Source organism: Choloepus didactylus, chromosome 16 (genome assembly GCF_015220235.1).
Source record: "Choloepus didactylus isolate mChoDid1 chromosome 16, mChoDid1.pri, whole genome shotgun sequence".
NCBI classification, from domain to species: Eukaryota; Metazoa; Chordata; class Mammalia; order Pilosa; family Megalonychidae; genus Choloepus; species Choloepus didactylus.
In genome coordinates, this window is record NC_051322.1 from 27653154 (window position 1) to 27669463 (window position 16310).

Consider the following 16310-nt stretch of genomic DNA (forward strand, 5'->3'; position numbering starts at 1 on the left):
TATCTTTCCTAGATTACCTCCGTCTGTACCTGGCCCCTTTTAGTTATGAATATCACCGTTGTGGCCCTCTAGGCATTTGAGTTTGCATCCTCAATCATGTCTGTGAAAAATGTCAGCTTTTGGCAAAGAAGTTGGTTTCATCCCTCCCTCCCCCCAGGATATTTCTCTGTACCTAATCCAATAAATTTTATTATCATAGAAATTCCAAAGAAAGCTAATAGAAAATTTCTTTAATAGTAAATTGCTCATATATTTCTACATCACTGTGGTAAATTAACTATGATCACAAATTGTATGACGCTCCTCCAGTTCAGAGGTGGAGTTCTGTTTCCTTACACTTGAAATCTGGCCTGGCAGTATATCTTGCTTTGACCAATAGATTGTGGTGGGAGTTGTCTGGAGCCAAGGCCTTTGCTCTTCCTGAGACCACCATTTGAGACTAGAAGACTGGAAAATGAGAAGACACACAGAGCGGAACTGAGGCCCCCAGCCACCAGCCAGCACCAGCTGCCAGTCAGGTGAGGAAAGCTATCAGCCAAATGCACATGAGTGAGCCCAAGTAAAAGGAGCAGAGAAACTACTGAGCTAAAGCACAGAATTTTAAGAGAGAATAAATTACTACTGTTTTAAGTCATTAAATTTTGGAGTTCTCAGTTACACAGCAATAGATAACTGAAATATACACATGAAGGAAAGAAAACTAATAAAATATCCAATCAACTTAAAATACCATGTAACCTTTTTGTTGGTTTGATCTCTAATTTCAGTTTTTGGACTGCTAGGGTGAATTTAGCTATTTGTGGAGGCATTACTAAACATGATACCCACCTTACATTTCTCCTTTAAAATGTGATTCTTAGAGGAAGATTAGGAAAATATATTTCTATATATTTTAAAAAAGGGTTGGATGTAGATACAAATACCAAGGTTAACTTTGGAATTATGATGATTTTTATTTTCATCTTTGGATTTGTCTGTATTTTCTTAAGGTTTTAGAAAGAGTAGATATTTTTAGAATGAAGTTATTTTAAACTCTACTGTTGCAAAGTACATAGAAACTGTACAGTAGAAGCAAAGAAATCATGAAAGTAGATAACTATAGCTCAAAGCAAATATTTAAAAGCAAATTAAATTTTCCTCTAGGGTCCATAATAGCTCTGGGAGGTATGCATTTGAAATTCTAGGTCATGACCCTTGTTGACTAAATTGATTTTAATGAAACTATACAGAAATCATTAATTACTGATAGAAATCATTTACATTTTCATATATAAGCACTGATTATTCAGACCCAAATGGAGTTATTTAGTTAATAGCACATAACAATTTTTTCCAGTGAATTAATGAACATATTTTAATCACAAGAAATGGCATAAAAATGCAAGCTTGTAATGATCTATGTCATCAGTTGGTTGATAGGTACACAAATAATCATTTTATTTTTACTATTTAAACCGGACATATGTTTCACATAATTTTATGTATATTTCACAATAAAATATATTGGAGGAAAATGAAAGTGTGGATTCTAGAAAACATATTTAACAAATCTTACAATAAAATCAGCAAAAACTGATATTTTTTTCTAATGGCTAATTTTTATATTAGAAACCACAAAATGCAGACCTCTTTAATCTGACACTTACGGAAGCAAATGCACAAAACTACACAACCATTTTTCTAAACTGATTATAAGCCACCATGATTTGCATGGACAAAAATCCAGTTTAACTCTTTCTTGTTGGTGAGAACATGTTAGCCTGATTGTTTGACTTGATCTTCTGGTCATCCTGGTGGTGGCACAGCAAAGTTTCCTCAAAGAGCAAGAGGGTAATATGTAAACAAAAGGAAAAGGAAAATAGACATTACAGTGATAATGATCCCTGACTACACAGACTGCATTAAAGAACCACCATATGGCAACACCTTGACTTTCCTTATCCTTTAATTCCTCTCCTCCTTTCCTTTTTAATTTTTTATGAGAAATTTTAGCTTAATTAGGAGGACCGATACACAATCATTAAGAAAAAGAATAATGACAGTAGACCAGTGGATCTCAAATTATACACTTTCAGGAATTCTATCCATTTTCAAAAATGATTGAGTATCCCAAAGAGCTTGTGTTTATGTAGATAATATCTCTAGATATTTACCATGTTAGCAATCAAAGCTGATAGATCGTAATTGGACTTTTTATTTATTTATTAAATATTTATTGACATGTTACCAAAAATAATATATTTTAAAAATTACTATATTTTCCAAAAATATATAGTGAGAACAGTGGTAATGCTTTAGATTTTTGTAAACATATTTAATGAGCTGTTTAATAGAAGATGATTGGTTTCTTACACCCCTTTCTACATTTGCTTTGTTCTGATACATTGCTGTGTTAGAAGTATATGAAAAAAATATGACTTCACACAAATACGTATTTGGAAAAAGTAGTATTTTAATAGCATTTTCAGATAATTGTAGATATATTCTTTAATAATACACCAAAACAATAAATAATTTCTTAAAAGTTAGTGGGAATATGGAATCAGACATATCAATGAACATTTGTGCCATGTCATATTAAAAATAATATATTTTTTTTATTTTCCTGCCTCATTGACATTCTTACATCAACCCAGTGAAAAATACAAATGACATAGTATGGTAAGAGTTTTGACCTCACAGATTCATTGAAATCATTTCAAGAAACTCAAAGGTCCATGGACCATACTTTGAGAAACGATGTAAACAGTCTCAACCAATCAGTCATTCTTCTAAAATACCCAGGAAGCCCAATTGCTCTCATCATGGGAACAGTTTAGCATTTTTCATATAAAAATTGTTAAATCCCTTCTTCCTCCTCTACTTCTTCCTCCTCATCTTTTGCTTCTTCTCCTTTTCTTTCTTCTTCTTCTTTTCCTTTCTTTTTATTCTTCCTATTTTTAATTTTCATTATTGTGGTTATTATTCTTTGCATTTGGGAAGGCTGTGTGAAACTTTAATATTTCCAATTGTTTTTCTATCAGTAATAAAGTATTAAAACTCAAGGAGCATCTCAGATCATGTAACCTGACATTTACCTACATTTGACATATTCAAAAATAAAAAGTCGTCTGTCTTCAGGGGCCATAAAGGGGAGTGAAGAAGGGGTACTAGCGACAATAGAGTATTTTCTACCTAGCAGTATTTCCCAAAAAGACTTTACTAGATGTGACTCTGGCCAAGTTAACTGAGACTGTAAGGCCATCTGGGAACTAGATTTGACTTTCATTTTCACAGTTTTCCCCAAATGCCTCAGAAGCCACGTAAGTGTGCCTTCCTTCATGGTATGATGACAGTGAAGATATTAATTATCTAAACTGGGACAAATTTTAGAGTGAAAAGGAACTCTGCTTACTATTATTATTGGACGAGTGTGATTAGGACTACCCTGGGCAAACTGGAAAGCATGCTCACACTGCAAAGGCAAAGGCTTTCCTGTAATAGGACAATTTTTATAAAGTGTGATTCAGGAGCCTGAAAGCTAAACTTACATGGCTGAGTCTAAAGAGCAACTGAGGCATGGATGATTAAATTACAGATGCTGGCATCTATGTCAATAAGGAAAAAATACCGGGTTTTGCAACTTAATAATTGTCTTCCTCAAAATTACTACTAGTTGCTTTTAATTTTTATGCTTTCTAAATGCAAAATTGGTTTCTCTCATTGTGTAACCCTTGGTTTTCTTTATTAAATTCCTGGTTCAATAGAATAGCAAACATTTTTCCAATTGGAAATGAAAGGGCACTGCAGGCTCCCAAGGGGTGTTCTCTTTGATTTCTTCCCAGGTATAAGAGTTACAAATTAATTTAACTTCAGAGCTAGTTTCTTCTTTCTGAATCCTCAATTTCAAGCTAACCTACTGTTCACCTGCTGGTTCTTTTGCCATTCCCCACCTAGTTCTGTTTTAGGAAATTCAGCAGGCTCTACGTGTCTTCCAATACCAGTAGGTACAGTAATGTGTTCTAAGAGGACAATTCCATGAAATGCCCCTTAACTCTGTGTTTATAATGTCATTTATTGAAAAAACAGAATATTCCAGACTTGTTTCAGGAATCAGAATTTAGTTTATAAAAAATGAAAAGCTCCATTCTGGCCATAAGCCAATTAGCTTTAACAGAAAAAGAGAAGGGAACCATTTCTCAGTACCTATTATTATCTCTTCATGATTCTATTACTTTTCTTCCTCATTTATACCAATTTGTTACTAAAAATGACATTCCTTTCCTGTAAATATTCCTACATCTGTTCATATTTCCTCTTTCCTTCTCCATGTACACACACATACTGCTATTTGTGGTTATAGTTTGGAGGAAGAAAGAGGAGTGTCTATTCTTATCACTGGCATATGCCCGTATCCCTTCTGTCTCACAGGCACATTTTGAGTCTATCAGTTTCATTTTGTAGCAGGTCTGAAGGAAGCGATGTTTCATTTATAGGATGATTAACTTTTTATTTTGCAGCTGACAGTCAAATCCCAGAAAACAAATGTTGCCATTATAATGTGTCAAAATTAGTTTAGGGAATCCAGAAATCTTCATAATTTATATACATGCATAGAGCACCAGCTAAAACTTCCCCCCCAAAGTAATGGGATTTATTATTTAAAAATGTATATTTTGATTATTTCCTACTTGGCCAATGTTGAATCAATAGAGGTGTCGCCAAAACTCGTAACTAAGTATGTCTGTTTTTTATTTTCCAGGAATAAATTTATGTCAAACAGGAACAGAGAAGGAAAATGTAATGGTCTTTTCCTACTTCTTATGACCTTTACACTCCTGGGTTATAGGTTTGGTTTCCACACACCCTCATGAGAAGCTTTTAATTTGTGTGTGAGCCAGGAGACTGCCCGACCCTGCAGTCTACCTACCCAAGGCTCCTAAATGCCTTATTCCTCGTGAATGCAGAACTGGCCATATGTTGGTCCCAGCAGACTCTTGGGAAAAGACAGGTTCTGTCCTTTTCAAGAAATCCTTGTTCTTCTAAGTGAAGGGCAGTCCAGAGTATATTGATTTTGCTGTTAACGTTATTTGAAATAGTAATCTTTCCAAGAATGGGAGCTGAGGAGATAGCATAATCAATTTCTAAATCACTCAAGATCAAGAATGAAAATAGAAAACAAGTAGATTTCCTGCGAGGGAGATCACTGGTGACGTTAGAATGAAAGATACGGGAAAAAAAATATATCTGGTCCCCTAGTATTTTAGTTCTAGACTTGGAACCCTGGGTCTTGTTAATATCCTCAAAAACTTCACACAGAGATTAAGAATTATTTTTTTAACAAGTTCAAAAACCAAACAGAAAATTTCTGTTTACCTACAGTAAGTCAGCTTAGGCTTACTAACATACTAGGGCTCTTTGCTTCTGAATGGAATTTTTTAAATTCCATATGAAACACTGGCTATCTCAGTTCTCTTGTGTTGGTTAAAAGACCTGACTAGCAGTTACAAAAGACTTTAATAAAAAGGGAAAACAGTAATGGATTTATGGTAAAATCCCATGATACCATGATCTACAATAACACTAATTCCAATGTAACAATTTTGTCCATTGATTCCTATGTTCTGCCCAGCGCTGGTTCCCAAACAAAGCAGGCATAAGTTATCATCTGGTCTGGGGTGGAAATTAGGCACACAGTGATGTGTCACTTGGTCAGTTGTATACAATAAAAGGTGAACTATCTTCTTTTGGTGTGCTTGTTGTGAAACCATGGACCAACTTAAAACTACTTTCTAAATTTTAATCTAAAAATAGAAGAATCCAATATATTATGACTTTGATTTCTGACACCCAAGTATGTTACAGCAGGGCCTTGTGATTTTTGATAGATAGAGTTTGCCTGGCAAAATTGAACTCTTAAATCACTGGGATTATAAAGTCAGAGCAGCACTGAATGTGGAGTGAAATAATAAACAAGATCCTTGGGTAGTATAAGATTGGGAAAGGCTGATCTAGTCCAACCTCTTAACAGATAAGAAAACTAAGGATTATAGAGGATTAAATAAATTGCTAATAGCTAACAAAGATCAAATACTAGAATCTTTATTTATCCTCTTACTCCTATTTCTAACTCAGTGCCTCTTGTACAGTTTCCTACAGCAAAAGAAACTATGTTGACTTAAAAGTTAAGAGTGAAAATCATGGAGCGATTGAGTTACCAGAGAGGATACAGTTGCAGGAGACGCTGGTGTCTATCAAGGTGAAAAGGAAATGCAGAAATGAGACAGTACTATTAATAAACAGCATAAAATATGAGCAATTAACAAACAGTAGACAAATGAATATTTAGATAATTCAGAAAAAAATCAGCTAATTCATTATCAAATGAATAATCTTGAGATGAGAATCAGATTAAGACAAGAATCTCTAAAATGCCAAAAATAATAGCTATTGAGGACTTGTACGTGGCCAGCTAAATTTGTCTTACACCTACCCCATGGCATTTATGCTATTATCCTTTGCATTTTTCAAGATTAGGAAATTAAGATTTAAAAGAGATTAGGTCATTTGCCCAAAGTTTCAAAGCTAGTAAATGGTTTCCACTTTGTCAGTCTGGTATCATGCTCTTAGCTACTTATTAAAAGGCTAGTTCAAATTGAGAAGTTTAAATATATATTAATTGATAGATAATAACTCTAAATGAGAAGAATCCATAGAAATAGCTTGTGATATCTATATATAGATCCTTTCATGCAATCTGGATTGAATTTGATATTATATCTAGTAAATGTAGACTTCACATGTTTCAATATAATATTATCTCATACCTCATACTTTTAAAATTACACATAAGATAGACATGAGAAACCATTTTATCCAACTTAAATCCATGAAAGGCTAAAAATAAGTGTCCTGCTTATAGTATGAAATAGGATATAATTTTATTCTAAATTAGCCTAAAAAGAGAAACAAACTATGAAAGGATTCTTCAATGCAAAAAGGCATTAAGTATTAGACAATAATACCAGGTAATACATTTATCTGTTCTGCTCTTACTTTCTCATTTGTATTTCTCTGTGTATCCATTGCTCAAAATCCTTTATGGATTCTCAATAATCAATAAAGTTAATAGAATCAATTGTAAATTCCTAAACATGAGATTCTCCTTAAGGTGGGTCCAACTTCTTCCAAGCTCCCCATTTGCTGCTATCACTCCACAAATGGTTCTCCCCTGATGATCTAGAAAAGTAATCATCTCTGTGAAGACTTTAAAAAAAATCTCCACTAGAATCGATTCATTCCTTGTCTGTGTTCTTTTAGAACTAAATTTGTTTACCTGACGTTATTCTTAACTGCCCTATGTTAGTCAGATCAACTGTCTGGCTTGATGGTAAATTAAAAAGAAAGGAAAGTATCTCATTTGTTATCCCCTACAGATAATTACTCTGTAGAAATGGTGGGAAAACTTAATCTCATTTTGAAATGTAAATACTATTTAGTCAAACTAAAAAGTTTACTGCATCCATTGAGTTAACAATAAATTCTTAGTGATGAATAAAATCCTGAAACTATTTGTTTAAAAATGAAAAACACATTTACTTTTTAAATAATTGTGAATGTTGGAAAGGGTTCTGTTAAATGTATTCCAGTAAAATAAATATTATAGAGTAAAATTATTCAAAATATATTTTTTTCAATTTATTATATTAAAAGCCAATGTCTTGAGTTGTACAGATTTAGATCAGGTCTATGCTAAGCCCAGAGTCATCTAATTGTAGTTAAAAGAATGAACAATAGATTGAATTACCAATTGATCAATTCGATGAGGCCATTAAGAAAACTGAAATAAGATGTGTAATGTATGGGCCAGTTATTTCATTCAACCTAATGCCTAAAGCAGATTTATAATTTAGCAATTCAATCTACTGCTTGGCACTCAGACTTCATGAGAGCTAAATAAAGTGGACTTAACAACCACAACAGGCACATCAATTCATCTTATATTCTCCAAAATATAAAGTAAGAAATTCTTAAAATCTCAACTCTCCCTTAGTGTTTAGGTATTGATATTTCACAACAGTTAACTGATAAGTTATTCTGTTAAAAATGTATAATTCCTCATAAGCAAGAATTAATTTTTGTCTTAAAGCAATCAACAAATTATTTATCAATTTTCCTACCTCTGATGAAATAAATAATTCTTTTAATGTGGAAAATATAAAACATAAATAAAAATATCTTTAAAAAGGCTATACTTTATTTTTAACACAATTACACTCCCATCCCATTCCCCATCTCAGTGAAAAGGGCCATGACCTGGCTTTGACTAAGCCAGGACTCCATCCCTTCACTCATAAGCCATATCTGATCTGTTTCTACAACGTGTCCTGAGTATCTTCCCATCCCATCTTCATTTCTGAATCCCCTCTGATGCTGCCTTAGTAGCAGCTTTTGGTCAATTCTCTCCAGATTAGTGCAGCAGCATTCGACCTAATCTTCTGTCCCTCTAGTTAATCTTCCTTCTTTCTAGTTTGTCCCTGTCCAACTCTCCATGCCCCTATGATTCAGTCAGACAGAAGTGTGTGCAATTCCCCTGAAAGGAAGGCTTCTCTCCTTCTCTCCTTCTCTCTCTCCTCTCTCCTTTGCTTATGCTCCCTTTTTTCCTGGTGTATACTTCTATTTGCCTAACTACTACTTTCCCTTCAAGATTGCCACATTGGTATTTCTCTTTTGCGCACTGTAATTGCCCTCTGTGTTTTCTTTCACAGCACAACCAGTTGCTTTATCTGTTTCTTCTATTAGAATATGAAGGTGTTTAGGGCCCAGAGCTGCAACTCTGTATTCCTAGCAAGCAGTGCAATGGCAGTTATACATGATTCACTTAAAAGTTTATTGAATAAACTTTTTTGAACACAACATTTTAAAACTATTTGAATGATAAACACGTGAAACTAATAGATCTGTTACTTTATGCTATTAGATGCCTAATATATAAAATGGAAAGCTTGAAATTTATTTCACACAGACTTGACTAAGTATATTAAACCAAAGATTAGGTAGAACTAGGTGATTATAAACATGGAAACACAAACACAATTTTTTTTTAATTAAAAAGACAAGTGTCTGGCCAAATTCCAAAACCTCAAATTATATTTCAAGCTAAAGCAAAAAATAAATATATTTACTAGTCAGCATGGTACTTGAATGATCATGAAGGAATTTTCGGAAGAGTGTTAGCCATTCTGATACTACTTATAATGTTCCCACATCATGTAAATAATATGACGGGTTTCTATTTTAATTGATTATATCTTCCCCTCAATTAATGAAACATTAGAATAAAGCATGGACAAATGCATATTACATAAGGCATATACATTTATTGCTCCCCCAGTTGGTACTTATAGGAAGTGGCAATTGATTCTTAAAGAATTAACAAGGTTTTTAAAAAGAGAGAACCAGAAATGTAAGTAGAAACTAAGAGAAGCAGTGATTGACCATTCAGTCATTCATTCTCTCATTCATTCTCTCACTCATGCAATCTTGTAACTTGTTGTGGAGTTGTATATTTGACCTCTAAATCAACTTTCAAACTTACAAATGTACTCCTTTAGGAAGTTCTTTATGTGGGAAATAGCATACGAAACATGTTTGATCAAGAGTGACAATTATTTCTGTGTGTGTTTGTGTATGTGTGTGTGAAAGTTCTTACTACCTATCAGTTTCCAGGATGTTGTGATAAATACCACACAATGAGTTGGCTTAACCACAGGAATTTATTGGCTCATGGCTTCAGAGGCTAGAAGGCTTCTTGCCCCTGGGATCCTTGGGTTGTTTGACTTTCCCATCATATGGTGATGTGCTCTCCTTTCTCATCTGGGTTGCTTCAGACTTCTGGTTTCTCTCTGGATTTTTATTTCTTGGTTCAGTTTCCTTTGTTCACAAGGACTTCAGCCATACATTGGATTGAGGCCCACTCTCATTCAGTTTGGGCACAGCTGCACTAATAATAACATCTTCAAAAGTTCTGTATACATATGGTTCAAACCCAAGGATCAGGGGTTAAGACCTAAACATGACTTTTGTGGGGGACATCATTCAATCCCCTTCATTACCTAAACTTATAATTCCTCTTAGAAGTTTTTACTGAAATTCATAGAACTTAGATAAAAATTCTCATTGGACATATTATTTTCAAAAAACTTCAGTTTCTATTAAGGTAAGAAATATCCACATACCTCCAAAGTATATCATCACATTCTTAGTTTTAGCCAAATTAACAGTATGAAAATTATCTTTAAATAATTCTCCATGGGTTACAATGCAAACATTTTTACAATGGTAAAAATAAAGGTAAATGGTGATTTGATGATTATGTCTCTGTGTCTTTCAAAACTTTCCATTTCAGATTTAATATTTAATGAATCCAACTTTATTCCTTAATACTACTGAAAAACAGACCCCTCAGTCTTATTCAGGTAGTCAAACATGTTCTTGCCAATTTTCTAAGTGGCTTACCTAAACTTCGGTTGACTTAAGAGATACATTATTAAGGAAATGTGAATAAAATATTTCAATTTGCTGCATATGTAATGGATGCCTAAATAAATGCACCTATGTGTTGGGAACAAATACGACATATACATATTTCACTGCATGGTGGACAGATTGCAGCAATTGACACATTTAAGTCAGTATTCTGGTGCCTAACGGAAGACAAAATATAAAAGTAGTTAGGAGAGGTCATAGAGATCTCCTTATAGAGTACCTGGAAACTTCCAATCAAATTGCCAGTTTGCTTTTGGAATGACTTAGGAATATTTCGCTCTACAGAACAGAAGCAATTGTGATAATTTCATGTAGTTGGAGGACAGAGACAGGAGACATCAATACTTTGAAAGGGAGTCTGTCACAATTACTCAAGTAAGTGTGGATACATTTTTGCAGTTTCCACAAGTGAATTTAAGTCCCACAAGTGAGACTAAATAATAAAGTAGATATTAGACAGAAATAAGATACAAGAAAGCAGTTTTTGGAAGAGAAGAGATCTTAGAGAACATCCAATTCTACGTCTCCATAATTAGGAGAGGAAAGTGAACTCAGAGTCCTAGTGATTTTGTCAGAGAAGAGAAAGGGAATGAGAGATGGAGAAAAAGTAATTTCCTTACTAATGATATCAAGACACTTTAGTAATTATGTAGTTCACCCAGACTAATATGAGGTCAGGCTCTGTGTCAGTCTTGGCCATGCCATATCCCTAGTACATAGCTCAATTCTTCATAGAAATGATTGAGCAAATGAATGAATAAATGAAAATTCAATATTAACCTGGGGAAAGTTCTTAACCTCTCTAAGGCTCACTTTTATCCTTTAAAGCAGAAATGATAATAATTATCTCTTATACTTATTATCAGAGGAAAATTAAATAATGCATAAAAAGTGCTTAGCAATGGGCTTTGCATACCAAAAGAAAGAGTGAATGAATGAATGAGACCAAATGGAAACAGCGGTATCTTTTTTCTAGAAAATTCAACTACAAGAGATGGAAAACTAAGAGAAGCTTTTGGCATACCTTCATCTAATGCTTCAGTGAGAAAGAAAAAATAATATAAAACAAAACCCAATAAACAATACAGAACACAAAACAATTACAAATTGTGAAAGGTAAATTATGGTTTGAACTATGCCAGACAATTTCATTCCAAAGGGAATGAAAAGCACTGTAATACCTGACAAAATTCTGACTTCTGCTTCGTTTCCGGTTCTTGAGCTGGCTGGATTCCGGGCTAAGCAGCGATAGATTCCGATATCTCCGGGTTGAAGTCTGCTGATCTGTAATGCTCCAGAGGGCAAGACTACCACCCGGGAGTCACCTGGACTCGGAGTCATGTCCTGCTGGTTCTTCTGCCAGTGTATTGTTGGCATGGGCTCCCCGATGACTTCACACTTGAGTAGCACTGTATCACCCATGAAGGCTGTGACAGATTCTGTCTGGGAAAGGAACCTCAGGGGTCCTGGAGGGAAAACAAAGATGAGAAGGTAAAACTTTCAAATAGGCACAGTAATCACCAATAAAATCAACCACAACTTCTATTTTTATAGCACATTGTATTTTATAAAGTATTTTCTCAAATCTCATCTCATTTGCTCTTCACATTTTTCCACATTTGAGTTTGATAATAAGATAGATTCTGTAGATAAAATATGATAACAATGGTGCTATTCATCTCTAGATGCTTACTTATTTGTAATCATCTGTTATAAAACAATCCTGTAAAATAAACAGAACAGACAAGATCATTCTCATTCTATAGATGAGGAAAATGAAACTCAGAGAAGTCAAATTCCTTATACATGGTTGCACAGTTGTTATGTGGCAGTCCTGCAAATGGGACCTGGTTCTTTTGAATCCTGATCTTATTCTCCTTCCATTACCTGACTTTGGACAAACAAATATGAGGCCATAGGCATTCATGAAGGACTCACCATATGGTATAACCTAGAGTGATTTCCAGAAACATGGGTTATGTCAACCACCAATGATAGTAACAGAGAACAATCTTTTATGGGTTGACTGCTTAAAGTAAATGTGAATTAGTGTTTGCCAGATATGATTATGAGATAGCATATTGAAATTAGAATAACCTGTGCTTCCACCCTGGCTGTGCCACCCACTAGGTATGATTCCTTTGGGAACTTCTTTCATCTCTTTGATCCATAAAGTGGGTTGATGGCTAACTCACAAAATCACTATGATGTTTAAATGGAATAACTTATGTGATACTGGATGTTCATATGTATTGCTAAATAAATGTAGGGAAAAAAGAAAAGAAAGAACTGGCCATCATTGAACATAATAAGCACAGTAAGAAAAAAGCTTCCTCCATCATTATAATGTACATGAGAAGTTTGATCTTTGCCTTTTGAACCCCTTCTTTTGAACAGGAAGGCATGTGTGATACTAACGCTTCATGACAATCTTTTTGTTTATGATAATAAATAAAAAATATTTTTAGGTAATGTATTACCATTGATAGATTATTGGCACCTTTATTTTCTAGAGTTAATCAAATAATTTTAATTCCTTGATTCATGTTCTAATTATCAGTTATATTTCAATATTTCTATATTCTTTTTTTTTAATTTTACATTTAACATTTAACATGTAGTTTAACATTACATTTAATGTTTTCATTGCATGGAAATTTTACAATAAAGTTTGATTGATTCATCAATTTGTGTTTCACATCAAATTTTACTGATCATAGTTCATATTACTGTGACTTTTATTTTATAGATTTTTTTTTTTGCTAAGTTAAAATTTCCTAGGTCTGGGTTTAAATTCTGTCAAGAAGTTTTGATTTTTCCATCAATGCTTAGTCAATAACAAATACTATTGTGTTTAGTTTTAACTATCATTAGCTTTATTTGGGCTCTATTAATTCTCACAAACCTAATTTTCCCTATGATCTGATCAAAATTTTACTAGGTCAAAAGGTCAAAAGTAAAATGGCTGGTGCCAAAGGATACTTTAATAAGGGAGACAACCAGAAATGTTGTAGAGAAGACTACTTTCTCAGGAGAAAGTTGACATTTCAGGTCCCTTTCAGGGATTAGAGTCTGAGTGGACCATAAGATAACTGAATCCATGAAACATAGGAAATTACAACAAGGTCACATACGGAAGATTCATAAGCTGCCAAAGGCTACCACTCATTATAGTCATGCCCACATAAACAGACCCACAATCCTGGAGATTATATTTTGATTGTTGTTGTTTAGTAAGAATGATTAACGTTAGAACATGCAGAAACCTTAATATTGATGTGAATATTAATTTATTGATTGAACTGAATCCTGCACAAAAAGGTAATAAAATTACTCATCTAGTTTCTACATAAAGGTTCTAGAATTGAGATCCATGGAGCTACCTGTTGATCTCAACACTACACATGTATCTTGCCTAATTCCATTCTTCTCATTTATTTATCAGCCAGAAGAATTAAAATGTAATGGTGCCAGGCCTACCACTGGGCTCATCAAAAGGAACCAGTTAACTTAGACCCTGACTCATTGTTCAAAGTCCAATTTGTAGTCTGTTTGTAGTGTATATTTTGAGTCTATTCAAAAGAACCTACATTAGGCTTGAAAGAGGAAGGCTAGGGGCATGTATGACACTAGAAGGAAAGACAGAAGATAAAGACTGGACTGAGACTGTATAATTTAGTGAAACCTAGAGTGGACAATGATGGTGATTAAATATACAGATATACTAATGTTTTTACATGAAGGAGAACAAATGAATGTTAACATTGCAAGGTGTTAAAAATGGGATGGTACATGGACAAATACAATCAACGCAAATTAGAGTCTACAGTTAACAGTAACATTGTAATATAGTTCTATGAAATGTAATGAAGGCAATATACAAGAACTAAATGTCAATAAAAGGGGGATATAAGGGAGGGGTATGGGATTCTTGGTGGTGGTGTTGTTTCTCCTTTTTATAGTATTATATTTTATTTTTTAATCTTCATTTTTTCCACTCTTCTTCTTTCTTTGTGGAAGAAATAGAAATGTCCTCATATAGATTGTGGAGGAGAATATATATCTATGTGTTTATAAAGGAATCACTGATTGTTTACTTAGGATGGATTATATGGTGTGTAAATAAAACTGAAAAATAAACAGAAAGATACAAGTACTGAGAAAATGTGGAGAGAAGGATGTACCTAATCACTGTTGGTGGGGAAGTAGAATGGTGCAGCCCATCTGGAGGGCAGTGTGGTGGTTCCACAGGAAGCTAAGTATGGGGTTGCCATAAGGTCCTGCAACCCTGTTATTGGGTGTATACTTGGAAGAACTGAGAGTGGGGACACGAGTGGATGTTTGCACACTGGTGTCTGTGGTGGCAGTATTCACAATTCACAATGTATGGAGGTGGTCTAAGGGTAACTGACTGAAGAACAGAAGGGCGAACTGTGGTGTATGCATGCAATGGAATATTCATCAGCTGCAAGAAGGAATGAAGTTGTGAGACATGCAGCTAGAGGAATGAACCTTGAGGAAACTATGTTGAGTGAAGTCAGAAAAAAAGACTAATATTATAACTCCTCACTAATGTGGACTATATGTAAGTACAAACTCTGAGAACTGAATTTGAGAGCCTAGGTTATCAGGGGAAGGCTTATTATAAAGGTTCCTTGATTGTAAGCTCTTACAGCAGTCACAACTATTTCTGAGTTGTTATGGTTATTTCTAAATTCTGAGATGCTGGGCTCTTTGTGTACAACCAGGTCATTCCCTGGAATTTGGGTAGCTGTGTGACACCTGAGACTCAGAGCTAGAGTTTTGCAGCTATGAAGTGAGTACTACCCTATACAGCAACTGTTAAGCTGAAAAAAGAGATCAGACTTCAATTAAAGATATCATTGAAGGTGATCTGGTTAGAACTAAGGCAAATCAGACTAAAGGGTAAAGGATGATATTGACTATGTTTTAAAACTTCAGCTTCTGTGTGAGACCAAAGGAAGAGATGTTTATGTTGTGCTAAATTTATATCTTCTGTAGCACACTATCCAATTTAATTTGTATGGCCAGTTTATTCGAACACCATAGTTACATGGAACCCTGAATAGGGAGTGTGATCTTGTTGGTTTGTATAGGTTAATGTGAAGCCCCAATACATCCCACAGTTACTTGGGCAGAGAATAAAAAAGCATTTGAAAAGCTCCATTGAGGGACTGGGGGAAAATGTGAAAATATTAAACTTCCCCACCTGGGAATTCCTGATATTCTCACAAGCACTGGGGACGACCAATTCATTTATTTTATATCTGAATGCCTGTCATATTTAAAAAATCATTTGCAAATATGTTCTAGAGCATCAAATAAAGTATAAAATAAAAGAATGATTTAAATTGATACTTAACCATAGGTTCCCTTATATAAACTTCATCTAACTGGAAGAATCTAATGAACCGTGAGATTGTATATTAATACAATTAGATGTACTGAAATTGTCTACTATTTTATATGTTCATTTAGCCTGCACTCTATGGTGATCTCAGATCTTAATAAAACATTTCTTTACCTTAGAATTCTTGACACAGAAAGGGTAAGAACTGCATCCTATTTAAAATTTAACAATGTGATGCTTGGAAATTTCAAATACTTGATTTTTTGGCATCATGGGAAAATTGTAAACATGATTTGTAGCTTTTCTTTTTGTCTCTAAAAAGGAAACCCTACACATCAAATAGCAATTCTACATTTACAAAGTTCTATATGGCTTGAGTTAATGCTCTCAGCCATCATTGTGCTGAATTTTA

The 16310-nt window shown here is 34.1% G+C and overlaps 1 protein-coding gene across 4 annotated transcripts in view; it reads right to left on the reverse strand.

Annotated features, from left to right (window-relative positions):
* The window catches only part of DCC (DCC netrin 1 receptor), a 1223099-nt gene that overhangs the window by 707016 nt on the left and 499773 nt on the right, over positions 1 to 16310 (reverse strand). For all 4 annotated transcript variants that reach the window (XM_037805818.1, XM_037805817.1, XM_037805816.1 and 1 more), the window contains exon 3: positions 11709 to 11993. In XM_037805818.1, the coding sequence (XP_037661746.1) occupies positions 11709 to 11993 (285 nt within the window). The remainder of the gene's footprint in view (positions 1 to 11708; positions 11994 to 16310) is intronic.